We start from the raw sequence: 26,848 nt of genomic DNA, 5'->3' as shown, positions 1-26,848 counted from the left end.
GCGTAAAGTATCAGGTGGTCTCGTGTATATCGAACAGTCCAAGATTATGACACTATGACGCTGGGTCAACCAACTCCAAAGATCATTCGATTCCTATCAGGCCTCCCATCAAATCAAATCTTTTCAATCCTGTCTGTTGGTCGTTATCTGTAGCTGTTTGAGCATAGAAAGGATTCCGAGTCATAGCAAAGCCCAAAATACACTTCAGGGAGTTTGACAAAGACAAGCATAAACCCGGCGAACGTGGATGTCCCGAGTTGTGTGTATTCCACACCATCCTGTGGCATATCCGTTGGCAATTTAAAATATCATTGTGGTTTCCCATAAGTCCAGGATGCTCGTTCCAGCGGATCGTGTTCAGCATGCTAAGTTTAAAGCAGGCTATAGGCCGAATGTCACAGGAGAACCTGTGTATCCTATACCGTATTTGTTGATCGGCTCTTGTTATTCCATGGCTAGCACAAGTCTACAAGATTCAATAAATCAACACTCACGGTGTTCGGTTGTGAACTCAGTCTGGATCTGATGAGGCTTTAATTCATCCTTGCGAGTACCATTTCCCACATTCCTCCGTCTGTACCCTGACTCTAATCACCGTCTATTGGTATGTCTGTTGGCAAGTCAGAGGATTTACTTGAAACCGTATGTCAACCAACTGCATTCATCACCATGCATAGTAAGAGGTCAAAGCCTAGATCTATTTATGGTACTCTCTCGAAGACTGGCACAACCTTCGGGACTGCTCAAGCACGGCATTATATATAGATGAAGAGATAATGACCTCCAGACCACAATGTTCAAGCAGATCGATTCATTATAACAAGATTTCTGTAACTATGAAAGTCCTTTTCACTTTTATCTTTTCGTTGACCTACCAGCTTCTGCCTTTCGTGGCACCAGTCCATTCAAAGATTGATGACCGTCAGGCAGCTATCAATACCCTGAGGGAAGCATTGGCAGATAGTGAGTACAATCTGACGGATGCAGACGGAGATATTGGTGAACTGGCCACGAGGCTCTTCGGCTGGCAAGGCTGTGGCGGCTGGGGCTCTTCTAAGAGAAAGGCCATCTACTCTGGCTGGGAGCAGTCCTGGAAAATGATGGATGCAGTTCAGGGAAAGAGTCTCAACTGGAATGAAGCGGCTGCCGTTGAGTATCTTGCTCCACCCTTCGTAAACCAAGAAGAGCGAGCCGCTATCAAGAGTATGATTCCCACTGGCTGTTTGACTTGTATGTGTAGTGCTAATCCGAATCAGACATCATTGACACTGTTGTAACCGTCAGGGGCGGTAGTAATCTCAACCCACTTAAGTGGTGGCTTCACGTTCGATGCGACGATCCTGACGGCAAATGCCCTTGCAACCCAGGCAGCGGTGCTCTCATGGCATACACGACCAACAGGGATTCCGGCTCCGGATACGCGCGTATCAACTTTTGCCCTGCCTATTTCGAATTGCCAAATCTTTACCAGGTTGTGAAGGACAACAGTAATAAAGAGTTACCTATTGAGCATCGTGCAAATCTCAACAACTATTACAAGAACAAAGGCCAGTTTGAAGAATTAGTCACCAATTCCTGTGATGGTTATGCCAACAGTATCTCTAGGTCGCGTTTGGTTCCACGAGTTGTTACATATCGACTGGGCTTCTGGAGTGGACTCGCCATACCATATCACTGATCTTATCTGCATTCTAACTGATCAAGATGGCGTGCCCTTTGACCTGCCCATTTATGGTCCGCAGCTAACTAAGGGCCTGGCCAAGTTCAAACTTGGTGCAGCTTGGTGGCTTAAGAGAAATGCAGATAACTTTGCCATGTATGCTATGGCCAAAACTGCACAGAAGGCTACTGGCAACTACCCCCATCTTCCACTGGCAGTGACACTCAAGGGAGTACAGGACAATCCCGATCTCTTCATGACGGGCAACATCATCATCGATCGAGAGGGAAGGACAACCATGGTCGGCCCCAAAGATCAAGGTGAATGCCAGGCTCCTGGTGACGAAGATGGTCCTGGAGATAAGGATAACGTCGTCCCTTTCAACTCTAGCGCATGGTTCATGGACGAGAGCTACTACCCCGAGGACTATAACCGCCAAGTGAGGGGCTGGTTGGCCGATGCGAATCCTCGCCACAACCGTGTTCGCATCGTGCTGATGCAAACCGCAGCCGGCCCTCAATGGATAGTAGTCCAGGATACGCCTGAAGACCCGATCAAGGACTTTTGCCTTGCAGAAATCCTATCCAAGGCTCCCGCAAATGGAGACGAAAACAACTTGGAGTTTCCAACCAAGCTTCCTGCATTCGAGGCCCACGGTGCCAAGGGGTGCGTTTATTCTGGTACTTCTAACATTGTAGGTAGTTTGGCTTGTGAGGGTGGTCCTTCGGATGTTCGATGTTGGGAGGACCCTGAATGGAGGGAGATGTCTTATTGTGATGGGGGAAAGTACATGCTGGGAATCAAGTGTGACTGGGCATGATTTGTTGCATATTTGAGTGCGATATTGTCTGGTGGTTGTTTGAGCCAGTACTTGTTATTTATTGTGGTTCAATTATGCATTCCAATTGTCTCTACTTATCAAGTTCAAATCCCAACGCAGCAACGCTGATCGCCACTCACTAAGTTCTCTGTGCTGATATAAGCTCACAACCATCGTACTCTACTGACGACTATGCGATGTCTCGTCGTAGGAATACAGCATCAACAGGAGGGTCTTCGTCGTCCAAGTAGTGACCAGGCTGCATGTGAATCAGCCTATATCCTCGCCGTTCATACCAATCCTGGTTAGTTGACTAAAATGTGTCAGCTTTGTTAATGGCAAACATTCACAACGGCCAAGACTTACGCCCAACTCCTTTCCGTTCTTCTCTCGGTACAACTTCTTCTGCATTTCCTTCTCAGCGGTATCAAGTGCGAGGGTTTTGGCACATAGTGGCTCCTCAATTGCCATTGACTCAACGATGTCCATGGCTGCTCGCCCGATGCCTTTGCTTCGGAGTGCTTTTGAGACGTAAAATGTCTTGATCCAGTAGACGCCTTCCTTGGGAAGATCTAGTACAAAGTTTCCTGTTTTCTCGTTTCTGTCGTCGAGCGAGATATGGCCCACGGGGTAGAACTTTGTATGTGTTGGTTTTCGGGGTTTGGCTCTGAGGCTTTCGGCTGTGTCAACCAATGGCGCCTTGTCCTGAGAGTCGTCAGTCATGTCCAGTATTTATGAGTTTCATAAGCTGACTTCAGGGTACGCATCTAAGTGCAATTGAAGAGTTTCGCGGGTTTCGGGGTCATCTGGTCGCAGCGTCTAGTCAAAGTTAAACGTCTACAATTGTGAATCGATTCTTGGGGAAACTAACGATCCAGAAAATGGACTTCTGGCCCGAGACTTGTCTTTCTTTCCATCCTTCAACTAATTGCTTGTCCCAACCGCATTGAACTCGCTGTGCATAAATGCGGTTGACATGCTCTGGAGAGTTGGGGTCCCAAGGGACTAAGACAAGCTGATCTTGACGTGTTGCTGACGGCATAGCTGATTCGATTTTGTATCTCAAACTTTTATCGCATCAAGAACAGATAGACTATTAGAGTTTTTGGGGAAAAAACCCCGAAATATAGAGATAATTATTGAGGCTTGAATTAACTATTTGTCATACACGGTAATGAGTCATTGGAGGGCGCGGAATACGAGTTTGTCCGAGACAACTGGTGTGATTTCTTCGCTAAATGACGCGCCCGGAGTTGGACATTTCGCCCCGAACTTCCTTTCTTGTTCAAAGCAGCGAGACTCATGGGAACTTTTGAGTACTACAAGCTCAGTCGAGTTTCCTCCGGTCTTACAATCGACAGCTTGCCATTCTATAAGTTTCAGTGTCGAGTTAGTTCAGTAACTCCACTTACTGAAACTGAGTGTCTCCATTGTCGTGTAATGAGCTTCTCGACGGATGTTTAAAGTTTCACATAACATCTATGCTCGGAAAATTATAGTCAAGTCAACTTCTACGCAATTTACTCTTGATCAAAAAGATCTTTTTTCACTCAACTGTATAGTATGAACCGCAAAGCTCCGGCCACCATTTCAATTTCAACCAGAGATACACACCTGTACAGGGTAAGACGTTAAGTAACGCATAGCCTTAACGTTATCGGAGCTTGAGATCAACTTGTTGAGGTTATGGGTGTCACATTCTTCGGCAGTTGTAATTGTCCAAGAGGGTGTCTGTGTGTTGCTCCGTGAATACTTTGTGTTGATATCCGTGGGCGTGTGAGGGCGTCTGGCCAGAGATAAAGTCTGTACAAAGCACGTTTTTGTATTTCGGGCGATATCCAGTAAGGGTTTCTCACGGTCAATCAGTAAAAGAAACGTCATTTTGAATTGTCGCGTTCACATCCCCTCCGTCATCAAATATATTGAAAAGACCTCAACTTCCTGTGCCAACGTCACATCACCCAAGCATAATCATTCTATATCCCATCTATTGAATCCAGTATGGTATCCCCGACACACGCTCCCAAAACAATTCACAAAGGAATACAAATACAGAGAAATTGTGCTATCTAGTGTATAATCATCAACTGTCTGTCAAGCTCTTGATCCTTTTCCATGGTTGCTTTACAGATTGCACTCCTTCCAAGGCGGACTAACTCAACAACAAAGTCATTGATAAGCTTCATATGAGAGACTTCGGAAGTGGTCAGTCGGCGCACTGGGAGATTGTTGATTAGATCAGCGGCTGCTTTGAGAAGCTCAAGGTCTTGCTCAGCCCGTTCATGGAGTGGATACAGCAAGATGTTGAAGAAGAGAGTGATCATGGCTGCTGTGGGGTAGAAGACAATAACCCTACACACGAGTTAGTCACGGAGCTGGATTCGGTTTGCGTGGACTTTTCTTACCAGAATGCTTCACCAGCGACTCCACACATTGCTGCCCGCAAGTATACAAGTGTCGACCGACTAGCTTCCAGCGCAAGAGCATTGCTCGATTCGACTCCAGGAACCCATTCGGGCTGGTCGTTAGGGTTTCCGGGATCAGGCTCCATGCACCTGCCACTTGCTCGATGGATTGCAATCATGAGATGATGATAGTCCAAATGCAGAGTGATGTGTCTCATACTGCGAGGGAGATGCATCCCTTGAAGGGCGACTTGAGACTCGTTGGTGATTGACAGCGCTGGACGGAATGAAGGGGGTAGAGATTGTCTCCATGCTTCGAGCTCTTCGTCAAGCTCTCTGATGTCACAAAGTAGTTGTGCATGAGACTTCTTAGCAGCCTGAGCCGAATATAGAAGACGACTGGTTTTGTCTTTGAGTTGACTCAGGCGAGGGTCGCCCGGAAGGTGGGGCATGAGACTCTCTTCGTCGAAGGAAACTTGGGGGAGGCTTTCATTGAGTTTGGGTAGGTATTCATAGCAGTCGTAATAGGTCTCCGGAAGGGTGAGATCACAATACTCGTCGGACATGAGTGGCGGTTGACCTGTCCGTAGAGCGATATCTTTATCGAAGATATAGCACAGCCAGAATAGCATGCGAAGTTGACGCCGTTCCCTCTCTGAGCGTGTGACTTGCGAGCCTCGCGACTTACACGATATGTTCGTATGGCCGCCAAGGGTGAACACCATGCGGCACGCAATGGCATGGAACATGGCGCCGGACCGAAGGCGTCCAGAAAATATCTCATGCATGTTCTAGACGTTTGTCAGTTCTAATGTGGACCAATCCTCAGTTCAAGTCCTTACCAGCATGAAGACTATTTGGAGGTTGTTGATACTAGCTATTTCTAGGACATCTGTGAGTAGATAACGTGCTTTTGTGGCACATAAGTCTGTGTCGATACTTATCCCTTCTGCAAATGTATCTTGGAAGAGTACTATCATTGAGAGGAAAGCCAAAACGCCAACCTTGGCACTAAGATGCTCCAAAGAAGGAACATCGCCAGTGTAAGGCTGATACGCTAGTTCAATGGTATCCTTGAACAGAACCCGTTCCACGACGGGAAATACCAAACTGAAAGAGGAATGGATAAAGGCGTCAAAAGCCTTCTCAGTGATACTTCTATCAGGAAGTTCGTACAAGTCACGTTGATCATGGTAAACGTGAGGTGCAGGTGATTGGGAAGGGTTGGAGTGATCTGTGGCGCCAGGATTGAGAATAACTTCGTGGCCAGTCTTTGAAATTATCCACTGTCTTCCTTCTTCTGAAAGCAAAGGTAGTCCATTGTGCTGACTGATGTGGCCAAAGTGACAGCCACCGTAATGGAGTTGCCCATAGGAAACAGAGCTGGTGAAACCGCCGGCAGGAGATGGGGCCTGAGATATAAACGGAGATCCTTGGGATACGCTTGCAGATCTCGAATCGGTAGCTCTCAAAAAGGAAGAAGATGGCCGGTTGAATGACAACTTTTGAGGGGTATCGTTGGTTGAGTCTCCAGTACCAGGGTCTGAAGTCTTGTGGGGGTCAGTGGCTAGTGAACTTGGAGTCAATGGTTTTGCTGCAGTGTTTTCTGAGTTCTTCTGATTGGAAAGTGTGTGAGAAAGAGCATCTTCAATGCGCTTGAGGCGCTCTGCCAGACTTTGCTCTGATGTTTGACGGGATCTAATAGACGAGTTAAAATGAACTACTCCACGGGGCTGAACGCCACGGTCTGAACCTACCTGGCCTTGGCTGTCTTTTTACGCCCTCTCACTCGGTTAAACGTACAATCCAAGCCATGGTGCTCACACCAGTTGCAGGGTGTATCTGAGCTTGTTGAATCGCATTGGATCTAGAAGATTGGGAGCAATTTGTTAGCCAACTGGATAAGAATGCGTTACACCTTCACAAATACAAGCATGCAGGATGGGATGGATAGCATCAAATCTCGCCAAGGGATGGATGGAACTGATCGATAAAGGGGAAGCGGAGGTACCGGGAATGAACGGAGATGGGGCCTCGTATACGTACCTTTCTCTTATGACAGGCATCACAGGCCCGTTTCTGCATCATGATTACTTATTCCGCTCTGACATGCAAGTGAGACTAGATTGGAGGAAGAAGGGAGGCGGGTTAATTCGCCGAAATCGAGTCTGCCAACTTGGACGTTGGGCTCAGTTCCACAACTGAACCAAACCAAATCAACCGGCCGGAAGTTTTGAAGAAAATAACAGTAAACGACGATATGGTGTAAGCCTCCGGCTGAAAAGCCAAGATATGAGGCAAAACGAGGCTAATGTGTCAAAATCGCGGTCTTTTGGCAAAAAGTCCACGACCGAAAGATTCGTCAACGCGGAACATGAGGCTCTCCGAGGATGGTTCGGAGGATGGTCTTGAAGAAGAATGCGACAAGACCGCTGAATAAGCGGAGGAAGCTTAAAGCAGAAACGACGACGAGGTCAGCGCTAAACGACATCAGACAAAGTGTCAAACCTTGAACCGGGATCCCACGTGAAGATCACGGCCTAAACTTGGACTAGACATGGGTTGATCTGCCGAGGATGTTGACTAAGCGGAAGATTCAAGAGTTCCTCTTCTTCCGGCCCATTTTTACCAGCGGCAGATACTTTTCGATTTATAGACAGACCGGTCCTCAATTACCCCTTGAAAATGATTCCAGCTGATCCTGTAGGGGCCAAGGTCGGAAAGACGGTTATAAAAAGACCGACTCGGATGCGGCTCGTTATCTTTTGCGTCATCATTTTTACTTTTTACGCAGTCGGAGCTCGTCGCAGTTTTTTACAGTCCGTCTCACATCTTAACGAATGCGAACCTGGCTGTGCAGGTCCGTTCCCTCGTAGTCGGTCTTTTCGCACTCATTTATTAGTCCGCCATAACAACAATTAACTTTGTATTCCTAAGCTGGTATCCGTATTTGTAATTGCAGCCATTGTTGTCATTTTTGTTGTGACGTTTGCTCAAAAGCACGTTTCACAATGGAAGCATGTGAATCCTGCGTTGAATGCGGCTTGAATAGCCCCTGTAGGATAGGCCGTTTCCCTTCTGTCTGAACTGAGGCTAGCGGTTGAGTCACCACTATCTCCCATGCGCTATGCACGCTGCAGCACTGTCACCAACGGCCCAACACCACAAAGGCCGAATTGACTAAGCGGTAAATTTGACCTGGCGTAGAACATTCTTATCAGGGTCCATAGATCAACAACTTCCGTCAGATCCAAGTGGATCGAAGAACCCGCTCGTACTAAAATGCTTGTCAAGAAAGGAACCAGATCCAATTATTTCATTGGCTGAGCTGCCTGTTCTACGCTGCTGTCGGACGCCGAAAAAGCCCGTCAGTCTGTAAAGCCGACGCCTGTCAAAGCGTGTTGTTGTTTATAAGAAGCATGCAACCACTTTCCCTGCAAAAACATGCAGTAACAGACACCATTTTATTATAATTATTATTCTTTAGAGTTTTGTTCGATATCAAAGACAAAATCTCGGTGCGCAATTCGGCGGTAAAGGCTATCCTCTTTTAGCCAGGGCGAACATACAGTCCACCACCAACACAACAACACCATCAAAATGGACTCCGACAGTATCGACTCGCGAACGGTCTATGAACCGACACCAATGAAGGAAATCTCCCACGATGACACCGAATGGTCTATGAAGTCTGAAGTGGTGGAGTACAAAGAGAGAGACAAGGCATCTGGCTTCCCTGACAGAGAGCTTGGTGTCACCTGGACCAACCTCACTGTCGATGTCATTGCTGCTGATGCCGCTATCCACGAGAACGTCTTGTCACAGTACAACATCCCCAAGCTCATCAAAGAGTCTCGCCAAAAGTCTCCTCTCAAGACCATCCTCGACAACAGCCATGGCTGCGTCAAGCCTGGTGAGATGCTCCTTGTTCTCGGCCGTCCTGGCTCAGGCTGCACAACACTTCTCAACATGATCGCCAACAAACGACGGGGATACGCCAACATCAAGGGTGATGTCCACTATGGATCCATGACTGCCGAGGAGGCCAAGACCTATCGAGGCCAGATCGTCATGAACACCGAGGAGGAGGTCTTCTACCCAGCTTTGACCGTTGGCCAGACCATGGACTTCGCATCTCGTCTCAAGGTGCCTTTCCAACTACCTAATGGCGTCAGCTCGCACGAGGAGCTGAGGGTCCAGTCAAGGGACTTCTTGCTCAAGTCCATGGGTATCGAGCATACCATCGACACCAAGGTCGGTGACGCCTTCATTCGTGGAGTCTCTGGAGGAGAGCGAAAGCGAGTCTCCATCATCGAGACTCTGGCAACTCAGGGCTCCGTCTTCTGCTGGGACAACTCAACCCGTGGCCTCGATGCCAGCACGTAAGTACTGATACTGAAACCCTTTAAGTTCTTGTCTAATTCGATGCAGTGCCCTCGAGTACACCAAAGCCATCCGCGCCATGACCGACGTGATGGGTCTCGCCTCCATCGTCACCCTCTACCAAGCAGGCAATGGTATCTACGATCTCTTCGACAAGGTCCTCGTGCTCGACGAAGGCAAGGAAGTCTACTACGGTCCCCTCAAAGAAGCCAAGCCCTTCATGGAGAGCATGGGCTTCATCTGCCAGCATGGCGCCAACGTTGCAGACTATCTCACCGGTGTCACTGTCCCAACCGAGCGGCAGATCCACCCCGATCACCAGAACCGCTTCCCACGCACCGCAGACGCTCTCCGAGCAGAGTACGAGAAGTCGCCCATCTACGAGCGCATGAAGTCTGAGTACGACTATCCTACTTCGGCGATCGCCGACGAAAGGACCAAGCAATTCAAGCTGGGTGTCCGTCAGCTGAAGGATAAGAAGCTCCCCGACAGCAGCCCCATGACGGTCGGTTTCATCTCACAGGCCAAGGCTTGTGTGAAGCGTCAGTACCAGATTGTCCTCGGAGACAAGCCTACCTTCTTGATCAAGCAGCTTTCCATGATCGTGCAGGCTTTGATCGCTGGCTCTCTATTCTACAATGCCTCTGACGACTCAAGCGGTCTCTTCATCAAATCTGGCGCTGTCTTCATCGCTCTTCTCTGTAACTCCCTGGTCTCGATGTCTGAGGTCACTGACTCTTTTACCGGACGCCCTGTTCTTCTCAAGCACAAGTCATTTGCCATGTACCACCCTGCTGCCTTCTGTATCGCTCAGATTGCTGCTGATATACCTGTAATTCTGTTGCAGGTCAGCACCTTTTCAGTGGTTGAGTATTTCATGGTTGGCCTTACCGCCTCGGCTGGACGCTTCTTCACCTTCTGGGTTCTTCTCGTCTCAATCACAATCGTAAGTGTATTACTCCTACTTACTAGCTCTTCAGTACTAACACATATCATTAGTGTATTACGGCCCTTTTCAGAGCTGTCGGCGCGGCTTTCAGCACCTTTGATGCCGCTTCCAAGGTTTCGGGTTTTCTCATCAGCGCCACAATCATGTACTCTGGCTATCTCATCAGCAAGCCTCTGATGCACGATTGGTTTGTCTGGCTCTTCTGGATCAACCCTTTGGCTTACGGCTTCGACGCTCTTCTGTCAAATGAGTTTCATGACAAGATCATTCCTTGTGTTGGGCACAGTCTCGTACCCAGTGGTGCTGGTTTCACCAATGGCGATCACCAGGCTTGTTCTGGAGTAGGTGGAGCCAAGGCTGGAGTGAACTTCGTTACTGGCGATGACTACCTGGCATCTCTCTCATACAGCCATGACCATCTTTGGAGAAACTTCGGTATCATTTGGGCCTGGTGGGCTCTCTTCGTTGCCATCACCATCTACTTCACCACCAAGTGGCACGCTTCATCCGAGGACGGACCCAGTCTGGTCATTCCTCGCGAGAACGCTCACATTACCGCTGCTCTTCGCCAGTCTGATGAGGAGGGACAGACAAAGGGTGAGAAGAAGATCGTGGGCAGCAGTGATGGTGGTGTTGTATCTGGCGATGACTCCGACACCAGTGGCGAAGCGATGGGTCTGGTCCGCAACACCTCTGTGTTCACCTGGAAGAACCTTAGCTATACTGTCAAGACTCCTCAAGGTGATCGCACTCTTCTCGATAATGTTCAAGGTTGGGTCAAGCCAGGCATGCTGGGTGCTCTTATGGGCTCTTCGGGTGCTGGAAAGACTACTCTGCTTGATGTTCTGGCTCAACGCAAGACTGAGGGTACCATTCGAGGCTCTATCATGGTTGATGGCCGGCCCCTTCCGGTTTCTTTCCAGCGCTCTGCAGGCTACTGTGAGCAGCTTGATGTTCATGAACCCTATGCTACCGTCCGCGAGGCTCTAGAGTTCTCTGCCCTTCTCCGACAAAGCCGTGACACTCCTCGAGAGGAGAAGCTCAAGTATGTTGACACCATTATTGACCTTCTGGAGCTTCATGATCTTGCCGATACCCTGATTGGCCAAGTCGGCGCCGGTCTGAGTGTTGAACAGCGCAAGCGTGTTACTATTGGTGTCGAACTGGTCTCGAAGCCTAGCATTCTGATCTTCCTTGACGAGCCTACTTCTGGTCTTGACGGACAATCTGCATACAACACCGTTCGTTTCTTGCGCAAGCTAGCTGCCCACGGCCAGGCCATCCTCGTCACCATTCACCAGCCTTCTGCCCAGCTCTTCTCTCAATTTGATACCCTTCTTCTTCTCGCCAAAGGCGGTAAGACAGTGTACTTTGGCGACATTGGCGAGCATGGAAACACGGTTACTGGCTACTTTGGTCGCTATGGAGCTCCTTGCCCAGAGCATGTCAACCCTGCCGAGCACATGATTGACGTCGTCTCTGGACATCTCTCGCAAGGCAAGGATTGGAACCAGGTCTGGCTGTCTTCCCCTGAGCACGATGCTGTTGAGAAAGAGCTCGATAGCATCATCAGCGAAGCTGCTTCCAAGCCCCCGGCCACTACCGACGATGGATACGAATTTGCTACCTCTCTGTGGGAGCAGACCAAGCTCGTCACCCATCGCATGAACATCGCCTTGTATCGCAACACAGACTACATCAACAACAAGTTCGCTCTCCACTTGTTTTCTGCCCTCTTCAACGGCTTCTCCTTTTGGCAAATCGGATCGTCTGTCGCTGAACTTCAGCTGAAGTTGTTTACAGTCTTCAACTTCATTTTTGTCGCACCTGGTGTCATGGCTCAGCTTCAGCCGTTGTTCATCCATCGCCGAGACATCTTCGAGACCCGTGAGAAGAAGTCAAAGATGTACTCTTGGGTCGCTTTTGTGACTGGCCTGATTGTCTCGGAAGTCCCTTACCTGATCATTTGTGCTGTCATCTACTACGTCGCTTGGTATTACACCGTCGGTTTCCCAGGCGATTCTACCCGTGCTGGCGGCACCTTCTTCGTCATGCTTATGTATGAGTTCATCTACACTGGCATTGGTCAATTCATTGCTGCCTACGCACCAAACGAGGTGTTCGCGTCACTGGTCAACCCGCTTCTCCTCACTGTCCTGGTGTCTTTCTGCGGTGTCCTGGTACCATACTCCAGCATTCAGGACTTCTGGAAATATTGGCTCTACTACATCAACCCTTTCAACTACCTCATGGGCAGCATGCTGGTGTTTGACATGTGGGGAGCCGATGTCAAGTGCAAGGAAAGCGAGTTTGCTCGGTTCAGCCCTCCCAACGGTACTACATGTGGCGAATACCTCAAGGAGTGGCTTACACACGTGCCCAGCAAGCTGATCAACCCTGATGCTACCGACGAGTGTAAGGTGTGTACTTACAGCAAGGCTGATGACTACCTCAAGACTCTCAACCTCAAGTCGTACTCATACGCCTGGAGGGACGCGGGCATCACAGCTGCATTTGTCTTCAGTTCGTATGCTCTTGTTTACATCTTAATGAAGCTTCGAACCAAGACTTCTAAGAAGGCGGAGTAGGAGTAACATCGCAACCTGATTCATTCAGGTCTTAAAATTAGTTCCTTTTTCATTCGGATATCATCATAGACTGTATAGCAACCTTAGACTGCGCAATTAGACTATCAACATAGTACTCATCATAATAATAGATCGTTCTTACCATGAATTTGAGCAGAATTCAGTGATGTCCAGTTTCCTGAGATCTTGATTGCGTCTCTCAGCACTACGATGTCCCTACAGCCGTCTCTGTTCCTTTGTTCAAGCCACCGTGTGGCCTTTTGAGGAATTCTGTGATTAAGCTGGATGTTTCGATACAGTTTTGAGTTCATAGAGAGATTTTTTGGGTGGGCGGGGATGTCATAGTGGCACATAAGGAGCCGTCAAATAGTAATGTTAGTGGTGTTGAGACTAGTTTGGCCAACGGGGCCGGTGGTTGGTCAAGGCGAGCTGGCTACCCTGAAGCTACAACGCGTATTGTTGGGCAAAACAGAACGCGACATTTGGACGCGTATTTGTTCTCTGGGTTGTTTTCATACAGCGTATATAGTAATTATATAGCGATTTTAATTTATCCTTTATGTGATTGCTAAACATCCCATGGTCTGTGAAGCCCAAAGTTCTTTGAAGAACTAATAGATGTAGGACAAAATTACCTCGTCCAGGCGCGCCATTGAGTCAGATTTTACTCCAAGAACCTTGACCATAAGTATTGAGTCGGGGAACAGAAGAAAAATTTAGTATATTATTTTCTTTGTATTCCCAATGATAAAACATATACTTTAGTCTTCTTACTATTTGGCTATCACGTCTGCCATCTTCTCATTTTGAGTGCCTCAACTCGATGCAGCGATTCTTGTGTCAAGAAGGCGACCCACTGCGATGACTAAAGGGCATGCAGCGGGCATCGGGTCAAGTCCCGGGCTAATTCCTTCGGAGCTTCGGGCATCTCATATTCAGGCTGAGGTCTAAGACAAGAGACAACTGCAGATCAATTGTGACCAGCATTTAAAGGAACCAACACTGAACAATTCAACCAAACTCACACACTCTCCCCGTAATCACTCCTCAGTACCACAAATCATGACTATTTCCAACGGCATCAACGGCATCAACGGCATCAACGGCCACACTAATGGCCACACTAATGGCCACGCAAATGGCCACGCAAATGGCAGTGAGACTACTTCAAAGAACGGTACTTTATTTGCCAAGCCTCACAAAGCGTCGATATCATCCATCGTTTCGGAGCTTTTTGAGGACAATATCACAGCAAAGATCCTCCACGCCGCAGAGTCGGGCCTCGTAAACAACGTAAGCGCTCTTCACTTGGATGTGAATACCTCACTGACACTGGTAGAACCCTCCATTGGCATACCCCGAATATGTCCCCCAAACTGGGTCAGATGCTGGAAAATACATCCTCCGTGAGAAGCTCTTCTGGACCTGTGGCTTCTTCCCAGGTTCCATATACTCGTTGATCGAGCGTCTCATCAAATATCCCCAAGCTTCAGCTGGAGATGCCAACAAGCAACAACTGCTCAAGCAACTGCTCGATGTTGGACGAGCGTGGTCTGACCCGCTCCATGAGTATGCCCAGAGAACAGATACCCACGACATGTCATTCATGATCCAGCCGTCTATGAGAGTTCGTTGGGAGACTCTACATGAGTCGACAGCCCTTGAGTCTATCGTCACTGCCGCACGCTCGCTCTACTCAAGATACAACGCCAATGTCGGCGCTATCAGATCATGGGATGTCCTGTCGCAAAATGGTGTCGACATTTCCAGCATGACAGAGGACTTTTTGGTGATTATCGACTCGATGTGCAATCTCGACCTGCTGTATTACGCAGCTGCACAGACTGGCCAGACTGAAATGGCTGAAGCAGCAACAGCTCACGCTAAGGCTTTGATCAAGGCATTGCTACGAAAGGAGACAGACGAATCTGTGGGAAGAACCATGTACAGCACCTTTCATGTTGTCAACTTCGACCCCAAAGATGGATCCGTCAAGGAGAAAAGAACTGGTCAAGGCTACGCAGCCAACTCGACCTGGGCTCGAGGACAGGCTTGGGGTATCCTAGGATACTCGCAGACGTACAACTGGACCAAGGATCCTGAGTTTCTGGATGCAGCTATTGGTTTAGCTGAATATTTCATCTTCAGACTACTCAAGTCCCCAGACTGTGTCGAAGTCCCTGTCTCTGGAGAGAGCCGCACTAAGGGTCGATACGTTCCTCTTTGGGACTTCGATGCCCCGATTGATACTTCTGCACCACTGCGAGACTCTTCAGCGGGCATTATTGCCGCAAATGGTATGCTTGTTCTCTCGCAAGCTCTAGCTGGAAGTGGATCGCCCGACTTGAGTGAGAGATATCGATCAATGGCGATTCGAATCGTCAAGGACACACTCGACTTTTCCCTTGCACAGGAAAAGTCGAAAGTGGCGTTGAGGTCAGACGGAAAATTCGAGGTTCAGGACTTGAAGCCCGAAGCTCACTTTGAGGCTATTCTGAAGAACGCCACTGCGAATCACAATGCCAAAGACTACAAGAGATATTGGGATCACGGACTGGTTTATGCGGATTACTACTTGATTGAGTTTGGGAACAGGTTGTTGAAGATGGGATTGGTATAGACGTATCTCCTGGAATTTCATATGAAGAGTTAGTGAAGAGCTGCATCTACTTGGCATAATATAGTTTTGGTATTCCTTCGTTATCCCAATGTCCAGTTATTCATGGAGAAAGGCCCCCCTTGATCGTCAATCGTCTGAGCTGTAAACATCATGTCATCGAAACTGATGACTCGATCCAACTGCATGAAATCCTGATCCATAAGAACTGTCGAGATGGCTGATAGCTCATCTGGTGAATTGTGCTCTACTCCGGGATTGGTGGGAGATATCTGGGGAAGGAAGCTGAGATGACTGCCTGGAGGACCAGGATTGAGAATAGGTCTCTGGGTCCCGCTATCAACTGAGTTCTGCAACTCGCTGGATGCTACTCCAGCCCGAGCTTGGTTGCTGTGCTGATTGTCGCTTTGTCCTTCGTGGAGGTGACTGGGTGTCTGCGTAACAAAGCCATCGGTCGAGTAGCCAACGACATCTGGAGAATAATCCGGATCCTCGGCGCATTTCTTGTGAAGCGCGCGTAGTTGAGCGCTGTACTTCCCGGGCAAGGAGGAACTAGACTTTGATCGGGACAAAGGGCCTGCCCATCTTTTAGAGAAGTCATCGAGGCTTTCGACTAGAACCCAGAACTCAGGGGCTAGATCGGTTTTGTAAAATCTCCAGTGCACTACGTAATCATCAGCCAAAGACCGTAGTCATTAGTAAAGAAGTCTCACCAAGCAATGCGCGAGCACTGACGAACACACAGAAAGCAAACTGGCTATTAACAGGGCTGTTCTCTGTTGTGTACTTGAGATACTTGCGTGTAATTGTTGCCGTTTCCGCCGCAGCAATTTGACATGTCTCTGCGCTATGGGCACTGGGCATTCGTACAATACTGGTCCAATGAGGTGATGGATACGCGATCTGCTGATGTAGTAAGATCATAGAGGTATTGTGAGTTATATGGGCCAATGTCAGGTTTGGATCCATGTTGATAATGGTTGGCCTCCGCGAGATGTTGGAGTCTTTCCATTTCTGAGGGAGAAACATCTTCCAGCTGCAATAGCCGTTAGTAAGTAGTTTCAAGGAAAAAGAATGAGACCTACTGGACAAGGCGTAGATCCAGCTCCTTAAATCTGGTAAGCCAATTCCCGACTTCTTGACGATCCCTGAAGTTAATTCTCTGTTGGAGAAAGTAAGTAGTAACTCGACTCAAAGACTCTGTCGCCTCGATACAATAAGCGAACGCCCCGACAGTTGTCATATCCACTGTGTCATTGCCCTTGGGTACTGTTGTATTTGTCGATGGTGTCTCAGGGGGTGCCTCCGCGACTTGATCAGGGCTTGGGTAGTGTGCAGGAAGGAATACAATCGAATTCCCCATCTTTGCGGCTGAGCGATCCCAGATACCAAAGTAGGGAGTCAGCACTGTTTCTTCTTTGTGCCATAGGCCTCCATCTGCTGGTAATCGTCTGCGAACATCGTCGGACGTCAAGCTGGTGTTCCATCTGAACTTGTAAGTATGAACCAACTACTTTTTGGCTTGTGTCATCTTACCCAGTCATCACAGAGCAAAGCCTAAGCGGTCAGCTGGTGCGTGTAACTACCAAATGGTGTAAGCCTACCTGTCGAGGTTGAAGATGCTCCAGAATACCCTCCTCCGCTCCTCCTCTTGAGTCCAGTTCTGCGATGGTGATAAAGAGGTCAAGGGTTTCAGCAAGGGACCCTGTTGTCGGTCGTCTGTTTCAACACTGAGCTGAAGATACTCAACAGTCCTTGTAAGTGAGCCTATGATAGGCCAAGCTCTGGACATGTCTCCATTACCCATCTGGAAAAGCCCCTAGTTAGACGTGCTTCCCAATAAATACAGCGTACTTACATCTGTGAACGCTATGATGCTCAGGGCTTGTAGGTTCTCGACCGACATGCCGTCCATAGCTGACAAAAGCACTATGCTTCTGGATCTAGAGGTCCATGTCTCTAGCTCCTTTTCAGATATCTTCCCATTGTCTGTATCGACAAAGCGAATGGCGGCGACTACTATTGCATGCAGTAGCACAGTGAGGCAGGGCAGTTGCTCATGGCTGTAGAAGCGGCCCCTGAACCGTGTTTCGTGTAGAATGGGTATCCATGGCTGAACCAGGATGAAGTACGCGTTGATGACTTCTTCGAGGAGTTCAGCAGGGGGTAATTGGCTTGAAGTGCTTCCCAACTCATTGAGCTGGCTGACTAGTTCTATGTTCGGGTTGCCACAGCTGTCCACTCTTCGTCTCTTTCGCGGTTGATGTTGGACATCGTTTGGGGATGAGAGAGCCACAGATCCCGGTGTCGCGTGTTGTGCTTGGGCTATTGATGATTGAGCGGGCGGCAATGACAACGAGCCCGCCGAATTGTGAACCAAGCCTCGAAGTTCCTGAATGAGACTGGAGAAGGCTCCAATGATTTGCGAAGACTCGGATGAAGGAGCTGGATTGGGAGGTTGCGCGTTGTCAAATACCGTGCTCTCCAGAGCCTCTGGTCTTGGTCAGTTGGGAGTGCAATTGCCACCATTCTACGTACCAACTCGACGGTTCAAGCCTTCTATGACACCAGTCTTGATCCCCGGTTTGTTCTTTTTCGTGTCGTATACACAAGGCGAGTCTACGCAAGTCAGTCACTGAATCTCATCCTTGGACGCCTCGACATACCCAATCTTTGGCAATGATTACACGTAGGCTTGTCTCTGGAACAGCGGAGCTTTCGCCGCCGACATCCTTGACACGAAGGGACTTCGGGCCCGGGGTCTCCAGCAGCAGACTCATTGCCAGCTCCACCTAATTGCACACTCTGATGGTCCATTTCGCTTGTGATTGTGTGATTATAGAGTTCGCCCGCTGCCCGAGGGATCGCATAGTTTATGTAATAACGAGAGAGTTCGGGGGAGAGGAGGCGTTCGTGTGTCGATCCTTGACCAAAAACAAGCTCTAGATCCATTACCCCATGGGGATGATGCTGTAAGCGAGCCAATGATTGGACATCACCATCAGCTGATGGTAGCTTCGGATGTGAATGGGCCGACGCCCGAGACTGGAGCTGATCAATTGTCGAGAGCTCGGTTCTATCGTGTCGTGAGTCAAAAATGCTGTTGATGGTGATTAAGTTGAAGATTCCGTAAATTTGCTTCTCCTCGTTGTTTTGTGCTGTTTAATCTCTCACTTTGTGTAACTGGAATTTCTTGTTCTCCAACCTCGCCCGAGTTACACAAAAATGCCGCCACTACCAGGATTCTCCGACAACCCCTTCGAAAGCCGAGATGACTTTATTGAAGCCATAATTGCGTTGATCAATCCTCTAAAACAATATTTCTCACCTGGGAAATCTCGCGTTCGTATTCCAATTGCGACAGGTGCACATTTCGATGAGTCGGCGGCACAATTAGAAGGCTTTGCAAGGCCGCTATGGGCAATCGCGCCATTGTTGTTCGGGTATGACTCTATCACCAACAAGGACCTGGCAGCCCGCGTAGATGAGCTAGTTCAGCCATGGGTCGATGGCTTCATCGCGGGAACCGACCCTCACCATCCAGAGTATTGGGGGGCCATGAACGACATGGACCAAAGAATGGTGGAGGCAGAGATGCTAGCATTTGCTCTCATAGCAGCACCGAAGCGTTTCTATGAGCCATTGAACCAAGATCAAAAGAAGAATTTGAAGAGCTGGTTGAACTCTATCCGCGGCAAGAAAATGCCTCCGACAAATTGGCGCTGGTTTCGAGTCTTTTGCAACCTTGCTTTAGTAAAGACTTGTGGCGTTCCGTTCTCAGAAGTCAAGGAAGAGATGGATTCGGATCTTGAGCTGCTGGATAGCTTCTACATCGGAGATGGATGGTCAGCGGACGGTCCCTGGCAGACAGTCGAGCAAGCGAGACAGGAACAGGAGCTAGCTGAGAAGACCGGACGTCGAGATACCGTGGGAACAGGACGACAAGCAGACTACTATTCTGGTAGTTTCGCCATTCAGTTCTCACAGGTCCTTTTCTCAAAATTCGCCGCTGACCTAGACGAATCGCGTTGTGAGATGTATCAACAACGAGCCAGGGACTTTGGAACCCATTTCTGGAGATACTTCGACTCTCAGGGTACCTTGTGCCACAGACATAAACAATGTTCACGTTAAGCTAACAACGGACAGGATCTTCGATTCCCTTCGGTAGATCCCTCACATACCGCTTTGCCTGCGGAGGCTTCTTCGGCGCGCTGGCGTTTGCCAAGGTGCCTAATATGCCTAAGCCGCTTGATTCACCAGCGGCAATCAAGGGGTTCCTAGCCCGACATCTAAGGTGGTGGGCACAGAATTCGAGTGACATCTTCTCAACTGATGGCACTCTTACGATTGGATGGCTGTATCCGTAAGTCGACCGTAATACTAACTAGAGGTGTTACTAACAGCGTCAGAAATATGTACATGGCCGAAGACTACAACTCTCCCCAATCTGTATACTGGTGCCTCAAAACACTCATAGCTGTTGGATTGAGTGCCGACGACGAATTCTGGAACTCCGAGCCACTTCCGTATCCTCCCTTTGAACCCCCTACACAAGTCGTCCCAGCTCCTCAGCAAATCTTGTGCAACCACCCGCGAGGCAATCACCACTTCATGCTCACCCCCGGACAATTCGTCGCATGGCCAATGAAAGCCAATCAAGCCAAATACTGCAAGTTTGCGTACTCTTCAGCTTTCGGATTCTCTGTTCCAACGGGCCCCCTCATCCAACAGATTGCACCAGACAACCAACTGGCACTGAGCCGAGATGGCGGCGAGACTTGGGCAGTGAAGTGGAAGTGCGATGAAGTTCAGTTTGGAGCCTTGTTGACAAAGACGGATAATCAGAGTGTGGCGAATGTTTCCATTGCGAGCGTGAGATGGTATCCTTGGGGTGATCGAGCCGTGGCTGTCGATACGATCTTGATCCCGCCGACCGAGCAATGGCCGGACTGGCATATTCGAATGCACCGCATACGATGTCAGAAGACTATCGAGTCGCTTCACATTGTTGAAGGAGGTTTCGCCATAAATGGCCGTAAAGATGCTGATGGGATGAACTTGCCAACGCTTCCAGTACCTGACCAAGTCGTCCCCGGTAGTTTTGAGGGAAACTTCTCCGATGAACGATCCACTATCATCTCTTCTAAAGCTGGCTCCAGTGGAATTCTGACTGAAGCCCTTTTCGATAGCCAAAGAGTTGGTGTGGAGAGCTTCGCGCTGAAGCCGGACTCCAACACGAACATCGTTTGCCAGCGAACATTAATTCCTGTTGCATCTGTAGGCATCACAAGAAAACTAGAGCCTACTCAGGAAGTTTGGTTAAAGAGTTCGGTCTTTGCTGTCTCATCCAATGTTAGCGAAGGAAGACAGAGCGATGTGGCGAGTCTCAAGGAGAGATGGTCTCAACCCCCGACGATTGAGGTACAGAGCTTCGAACAGATCTTGCATAGTATATGATACTAGGTAATAGATAATACGGCAGCATTTAAGTTATAAGGAAGTATGTATTAATATAAATACTATTCTTTATAGTAATACTATTGTATATATTTATTTTATTATTTTAAGAGTTTAAGAAGGCTTTAACTATTATATTAATAAGAGTTCTCTATTTATATTAATAATACATCAATAATTAATATTTCAGCTACCAGCAGTTACAACCCTAGTTTACCACAAATTCGATACCTGATAATGTACTAATAATAGACCTAAGTTTAGGAAGGAAGCAATATTAAATTATACTTATTTATATTTCCCATCCTTTCTAGTTTACTATCTTTCCGCCATTAACGGGTACATAGTTTTATAAGAGCATCCTCCACAGGCCCATAATACCTTAGTAGTTACAAACTCTCAATGCTCAGTAGTCGAGCTCGTGATCCACGGACTCGCTCAAGTTGGGCAAGCGGTGCTTGACGAGCCAGCACTTCTCGATGTCGATCTTTTCGTGGCTAGGGATGCTCATGTACATCTTGAAGCCATTCTCATGGAACTCCATGACCTTCCTGCGACTAGCGTGGATGGAAAGCTTCTAGTTGTAAGCCATGATTCGCTGGTTTTGCTTTCGGTCGAAATTCTCGATGGTTGCATTGAAAGCCTCTTTGTAGTTGTTCTTGTACTTGTCGTAGAGTTGAACGTCCTCCCGCTTCAAAGAATTTCCATTACAATCCACCCAAGAGACTTGCCACTCCAGGGTTTTCTGGTTGACCTTGAAAGCCAAGTAGGCTTGGTCCCACATGCAGCGTCCGGACGCATCAAGGGATCCATCCTTGTTGACGATGGGGTCGAGATCACGGATGAGCAGGCCGACATCTTTGGTATAGTCCTCGAAAACCCGCCCAGGAAGGACAGGTTGGGGTCCGATTTCCTTTCCAGTCTCCCACTTGAAGAACACAGCGGTCAAGAAGTAGTGAAGATCCCCGTATTGGGTGAGATGACCCCTCGTCATGGTGTCAGGGTGGCTAAGCTCGAAAGCCAGAAGGTACTTGTACAGGCAGTGGACTTCAGACCAACCGAGATCAGTTGGCTGGGAGATGGCCGCGAACTCATCACGGGCATCGGCATATGCACCAGAGACACGGATGTGGTGGATTAGCATGGTATTCTGGGCAGGAGGAAGCTCCTTCGGATAGGTGCGTTGAGCAACCTTGAGGACTGTGCAATATTCAGCTTTGTCACGTATGCGTACACTGTCGATTATTGACTGCTAACTTACCCTCTTGCTGGTACTCGCCCTTGGCGACAGGATGATGAGCCTCTTTCTTTTCCTCAAGGGTAGTGGAGGAAGGGTGAGCACTGCTACTTGAGCCGTGGCTGGGAGCAAAGCCCTTCATGGTGTTGTCGTTGTCCATAGCGATGGTGATGGGGACGAGTGGATGATGAAGAAAAAAAGATGAGGAGGGCCAGAAACGGCAGTTGAAATAGGTGGGACAACGAACCCCGTGACTTTCTGATTCACGGTGGGTTCCATTACAAGGAACCTTCTTGCACACAGGGCAACATCCAGGGCAGTATCATTTCTGGCGGTCGTAGATTCAGAGGCCTACACTAACCGAATCTGGAGAGTTGATGGCGTCCCAGGCCCCTTGCTGGTAACATCAGGCTTCTCGGCACTAATCACTAAGGAACTCGGTGAATTTCAGAAGTATCTGGTTGCTGGCTATAGTTAAGGTAACATTGGCCAAGCTCCCAGCTAAGTACTAAAGTAAGTAACATGCCCCTTATCCAGGCAAATACTATTGACAGTGCGGCTGAATTACGTGGGCCATTGTGCTTTGGATGTTATAAATATGCTATAAGCTTTTCTATAAAAACCTTATTAGGCCTCGTCATCAGAATATGCGTAGAATATCCGGTTTCTTCTCTCTAGTGCTCGGTCTCCAGCGTTGCCTTTGTCACTATGAGTGAGATAACCCAGCTTATTCCAAATATCCCTCAGTCTTTGATCATACGCGTCTTCACGAAGTTCTGAGCGATCCCATATATCCCTGTATATCCCAGTTTCCTCGGGAGACTCTTCCGGGTCAATGCGGTAATCGTTTTTCTCATCAGGCAGAATTGGTAGAGGATTCTGGTCTGGCTCTTCGGCAGTAAGAAACTTGAGTAGCTGCAGCTTCTGCTCAGAGGTCAAGCGACAGATTCTATAAGTTACGTCTTCTCTGTCAGGGTGAATGTATACAGCATCCTGGTCCACGCCAGAGCCTGGTACTGGCTGGCGCCGGTCGAACAAAACGACACCACCGAGAATTCTGGATTCAGCCCAATATCCAACCATGTCTGCTACCCCGTTGGGGTACCTATCATGACTTAAATACCAAGGGTGGAAGAACATCCAGGGTTCAGGCCCATTTGGGCAATGTGACCACCAGATCTTGTCAGACTTTGGTGGTGCCCATTCAATGACACCATCGTTCTTGTGCAGTCCTTCTTCAATCCCATAGAGAAGTGCGGCAATTTGATGAACTGCTATCGCAATTATCTCGATGAGGCGTGTATCGAAAGATTGTGACCCAGGAGAAGCAGCCTGGAATGTAAGGAGAAGCTAACACACGGCATTAATTATTGATATCGATAAAGATCATACGGGAATCTATGCTCACTCTTGAGTCAAATTGAAGTACAATAGGGTCAAAAGTTCTGTGAAACTCTCGTGTCCTATTCAAAATCCCATCGCAAAGCTTGTCGTGGCAATGATTGATAGGATGGTCACTGTGAGGCATTCCCCCTCTTGATTCAAACGCAACTTCGCCCAGAGGCAAGCCATCAATGATTTGAGCATATGTAATTTCCGCAATCTCTGTATCAAGAATCCGGGAAATCGCACTCCTTACGGTGTCTTGATGGGGCTGATCCAAGGTATGTATCGCAAGTTGTCTGAGACCGGCGCCAGTCTGGCTGTCGCTCGAGCCTGAGCCGAGTGATGATCTGTTCGTTGGTTGAAAAGCCATTGTAGCTGATTAAACAATTTTTCGGCAATTTGATCTCGAGAAAATAAGGAGTCCGGTGCTGTGAAAGGAGTACATTCGTAGGTGGACTTGGATGGTGCCAGCCCCTTGTGCAAGATCTGGATTTGGCGTGACTTAAGCGCCCGGCTTTGGGTTTACCCGTCGACTAAGCGCCTTGACAGGCCACCAAGATCCGGGACATGCCCGTTTATTTAGCCTCCTATTGGCACCAGTACGTTGAGCAAGCATGCAAGATGTTCAGCTGGGCAGAGCCGTGAAACCTCTAGATCGTGTTACTGACGTATGGATGGGGTTGCTATAAACGGGTGCCATCTTGGTTCTAACATTTTCTCCATTTTCATGCTTGTTTTGGGTCTTTGACCAAGTTCTGATCTTATGCATCGTTGGCTACCTACTTGAAATAAGGAGACTGTGCCCAATTGATTTTCATTTGGCATGTAGACCTTTATTTCAGCAGCAAAGTGCTGAGTTGACCCTAGTAGACGCCATTCGTAAAGTCAACGACAATGACTTTCTCGACAAGACCCCCGACCTGAGCTATGAAGGCTTGGTGGGCTAGGTCAGTTTTGACGTAGTAGTCACGATCTTCTGTCGACTCAAAGGTTGCAACGAATCCATGGGTTATCCCGTTCTACGATCTGTTAGTACCAGATCCAGGCAAAGATGGTCTGGTAGAGTTACCTGCATCCCCTCTGGCGAATTATCCTTGCCTCCTTGTAGTGATATAATGTAAGGCTTCTTGCTTGTAGGATGGATACACAGATCTTTCAGGCGAAGGAAATCATCGCATGTCTAACGGGAGTCGGTTTGTCAGTCAATTAGCCAAACAGCCTTTGCTTGTTTCATGTACTTTTGTTACATCCTTTTGGTCGACGCTGTCTTTGAATTGAAAGAGCACAGTGTGAGTGATCGACATGTTTGCGCTGCCAGCTTTGATATTCTCAAGTAATGTTTGGTATGGTGCGGAGTATTCTGAGAATTATAGATCAAGACGTCATAGATAGGACAACAGTGGGAACCTTGGACGCCATGTTTCCGAAGCTTATTGGTCAAATACATACTTTACACTTCACATCACGTGGGGCATTTATGTCAGACCATCTTTGGTACTAGGTGTCTCTAACCTTTCTACTATGGTTGAAATACAGCTCAGTTTTGATAAAAGAAACAACGAACCCATTGGTCACATTTCTTCAGCCTGATGTTCTTCGCTATCAAGGTCTAGGTAACTCGACTTCTCTATACGGACAGTGACAGGGCGACATATTGTCTCAGACCCCGCTCTCATTGACTCGGGGCTAATTGGCCAAAGACATCACCAATTGAGCCAGGTCCTGACGCAGACTCTCATGATTCGAGAGCTGAGGATCGTCAGATGTCCCATCAGCCTCTGGTGTCACGGGTGCCCCATACATCAGCTTGAGACAGAGGACGTCTGCAGGTTGCATGCGCTTGGCAAACTTGGGTATGTCGTCTGCAACCAGCTCTACGAGTGCATAAAGTTCGAACTCGACCGCAAAGTCGTAAATAGCGACGGCGCGGGTCAAGAAGTTAGTCGACTTACAAATGCAACGACACTGGCCGGTATGCAGGTTGTAGAACCTGCCATCGCGCAGGAATACTGCGACGATGTCGATGATGCATGAGCAACGTCCAGTTTTAAGGCGTCGGGTCCTTGAACGGCTGGTTCTGGTGAAGTGCTCCTCAAAGGTCGGGTGCTTCAGGACATGTGAAGCGGGTATCTTGATCGCCTCTTTCTTGTTGTTGAAGATCTTGTAACGTCTAGAGCTTGGAAGCAGTCAGCAACCAATCATAGCATGGTTCAACCACCAGGTATGTACTTACGGGACGTTCATCAGGTCCGCCATGCTGCGGGTATAGTCTCCCGGCCCCGGAGCGATGTGCGAATAAGCTATGGGACTTGCGTGCTCAACCCCCTGTCGAGTTGAACTAGGCTTGGTAATGGTTCCGCTTTGCCTAGCGGCTGTACTATAACTTGTATAAGGACGATGAATAGCAGGCTTGATGTTGCTTAAAAGGTCTAAAGAACTTCAATTTGGCAGCGTGACGCGTTTCGTTATTATCAGAGAATCGAGCTTGAGGAGGAAGATGGAAAACAGAAAAAGTGGGTTCACTCTGAGATTCTAACAACGTCAAGTCGGGCTCACAGCACTTCGTGGTACGCCATTCTATTAGTGGGGCTTCTCCAGAAGAGGGAAACGAATCCTACCTTTCTGCGTCTGAGAATTACTGATATCGAAGCCTAAGCTCTCGGTTAGCCTTGTCCTCAACTTTGCCCGTCTCTTCCCCGACCCCCACGAATACAACGCAGAAGAGGTGGTGTTGCCATCTTTGACGCCACTTTTCGACTGGTAGCAGGAATTATGCAACTAGATATCGGATATAGAGAACGGAAAACAGGTCTAGACCATCTACTCCGGAACCATCTGTTACTGGCGTTGTATAGTCAAGATGAATGAGACTCTGCAAGTATCTTACTAATTCTATCTCGAAAGTTTCATATCTTTCTCATGCTCCTGTCAGTTGCTTCTGGGCTAACAGTTTAAATAGTGATTTTGTCGTTAAGACTATAAATCTCTCGGCCCCTGGGTATCCCAGTCACTTGGCCAATTGACGCTCAAACACAACCAACGACCAAATTCGCAAATACTTTCGATATCTCAGATGAGAGCATTATGAACATATCCCACTTCAGGTCCGAAGTTGTCTTGCGCTATGGCCAGAGATAAGGGACCCCGACCGTTATTACCGTCTAAAGCCAAAGGTGTCATCAACCCCAGAATCACGCAACACCCACCATATAGCACGTCCCGACGTCGGCCAACCATCCCTACCAGAAAGCACGACTCGGATAATCGCTACAACTGTCTATCGATTAAATCGATCCATAGTTTTATTCACTTCGGCCAAGTTGGGTAGCAGCGATAACGCCCG

At 48.4% G+C, this 26,848-nt stretch overlaps 11 protein-coding genes across 11 annotated transcripts; 4 read left to right on the top strand and 7 right to left on the bottom strand.

Annotated features, from left to right (window-relative positions):
* Window positions 1-836: 836 nt before the first annotated feature.
* On the top strand, window positions 837-2,480 carry FMAN_08779 (uncharacterized protein; the record flags this gene model as incomplete). Its single annotated transcript, XM_041829547.1, has 3 exons — window positions 837-1,203; window positions 1,257-1,547; window positions 1,606-2,480. 3 exons carry the CDS (start codon window positions 837-839, stop codon window positions 2,478-2,480), a joined length of 1,533 nt encoding a protein of 510 aa, XP_041680299.1.
* Window positions 2,481-2,670: 190 nt separating this feature from the next.
* Window positions 2,671-3,522, bottom strand: FMAN_08778 (uncharacterized protein; the record flags this gene model as incomplete). The annotated part of the gene is made up of 4 exons (XM_041829546.1): window positions 2,671-2,793; window positions 2,847-3,185; window positions 3,234-3,299; window positions 3,352-3,522. The coding sequence occupies 4 exons, from the start codon at window positions 3,520-3,522 to the stop codon at window positions 2,671-2,673; spliced, it is 699 nt and encodes a 232-aa protein (XP_041680298.1).
* A 1,027-nt stretch (window positions 3,523-4,549) lies between these two features.
* FMAN_08777 (uncharacterized protein) lies at window positions 4,550-6,973 on the bottom strand (the record flags this gene model as incomplete). Its single annotated transcript, XM_041829545.1, has 5 exons — window positions 4,550-4,832; window positions 4,886-5,676; window positions 5,728-6,583; window positions 6,643-6,752; window positions 6,932-6,973. The coding sequence occupies 5 exons, from the start codon at window positions 6,971-6,973 to the stop codon at window positions 4,550-4,552; spliced, it is 2,082 nt and encodes a 693-aa protein (XP_041680297.1).
* Window positions 6,974-8,485: 1,512 nt separating this feature from the next.
* On the top strand, window positions 8,486-12,805 carry FMAN_08776 (uncharacterized protein; the record flags this gene model as incomplete). Its single annotated transcript, XM_041829544.1, has 3 exons — window positions 8,486-9,267; window positions 9,317-10,214; window positions 10,268-12,805. 3 exons carry the CDS (start codon window positions 8,486-8,488, stop codon window positions 12,803-12,805), a joined length of 4,218 nt encoding a protein of 1,405 aa, XP_041680296.1.
* A 1,062-nt stretch (window positions 12,806-13,867) lies between these two features.
* On the top strand, window positions 13,868-15,425 carry FMAN_08775 (uncharacterized protein; the record flags this gene model as incomplete). The annotated part of the gene is made up of 2 exons (XM_041829543.1): window positions 13,868-14,098; window positions 14,145-15,425. 2 exons carry the CDS (start codon window positions 13,868-13,870, stop codon window positions 15,423-15,425), a joined length of 1,512 nt encoding a protein of 503 aa, XP_041680295.1.
* An 80-nt stretch (window positions 15,426-15,505) lies between these two features.
* FMAN_08774 (uncharacterized protein) lies at window positions 15,506-18,239 on the bottom strand (the record flags this gene model as incomplete). The annotated part of the gene is made up of 7 exons (XM_041829541.1): window positions 15,506-16,086; window positions 16,136-16,458; window positions 16,508-16,909; window positions 17,027-17,229; window positions 17,281-17,915; window positions 17,961-18,041; window positions 18,089-18,239. 7 exons carry the CDS (start codon window positions 18,237-18,239, stop codon window positions 15,506-15,508), a joined length of 2,376 nt encoding a protein of 791 aa, XP_041680294.1.
* A 408-nt stretch (window positions 18,240-18,647) lies between these two features.
* Window positions 18,648-20,882, top strand: FMAN_08773 (uncharacterized protein; the record flags this gene model as incomplete). Its single annotated transcript, XM_041829540.1, has 3 exons — window positions 18,648-19,518; window positions 19,572-19,788; window positions 19,835-20,882. 3 exons carry the CDS (start codon window positions 18,648-18,650, stop codon window positions 20,880-20,882), a joined length of 2,136 nt encoding a protein of 711 aa, XP_041680293.1.
* A 577-nt stretch (window positions 20,883-21,459) lies between these two features.
* Window positions 21,460-22,279, bottom strand: FMAN_08772 (uncharacterized protein; the record flags this gene model as incomplete). The annotated part of the gene is made up of 2 exons (XM_041829539.1): window positions 21,460-22,082; window positions 22,144-22,279. 2 exons carry the CDS (start codon window positions 22,277-22,279, stop codon window positions 21,460-21,462), a joined length of 759 nt encoding a protein of 252 aa, XP_041680292.1.
* Window positions 22,280-22,746: 467 nt separating this feature from the next.
* FMAN_08771 (uncharacterized protein) lies at window positions 22,747-23,875 on the bottom strand (the record flags this gene model as incomplete). The annotated part of the gene is made up of 2 exons (XM_041829538.1): window positions 22,747-23,469; window positions 23,528-23,875. The coding sequence occupies 2 exons, from the start codon at window positions 23,873-23,875 to the stop codon at window positions 22,747-22,749; spliced, it is 1,071 nt and encodes a 356-aa protein (XP_041680291.1).
* Window positions 23,876-24,368: 493 nt separating this feature from the next.
* On the bottom strand, window positions 24,369-24,809 carry FMAN_08770 (uncharacterized protein; the record flags this gene model as incomplete). The annotated part of the gene is made up of 3 exons (XM_041829537.1): window positions 24,369-24,524; window positions 24,575-24,685; window positions 24,744-24,809. The coding sequence occupies 3 exons, from the start codon at window positions 24,807-24,809 to the stop codon at window positions 24,369-24,371; spliced, it is 333 nt and encodes a 110-aa protein (XP_041680290.1).
* A 382-nt stretch (window positions 24,810-25,191) lies between these two features.
* FMAN_08769 (uncharacterized protein) lies at window positions 25,192-25,761 on the bottom strand (the record flags this gene model as incomplete). The annotated part of the gene is made up of 2 exons (XM_041829536.1): window positions 25,192-25,681; window positions 25,739-25,761. The coding sequence occupies 2 exons, from the start codon at window positions 25,759-25,761 to the stop codon at window positions 25,192-25,194; spliced, it is 513 nt and encodes a 170-aa protein (XP_041680289.1).
* Window positions 25,762-26,848: the final 1,087 nt, after the last annotated feature.

This window comes from Fusarium mangiferae, assembly GCF_900044065.1.
Source record: "Fusarium mangiferae strain MRC7560 genome assembly, contig: FMAN_scaffold004, whole genome shotgun sequence".
NCBI classification, from domain to species: Eukaryota; Fungi; Ascomycota; class Sordariomycetes; order Hypocreales; family Nectriaceae; genus Fusarium; species Fusarium mangiferae.
Note: the sequence above shows the minus strand (reverse complement) of the source record. Positions and strands in the feature narration are given on the sequence as shown.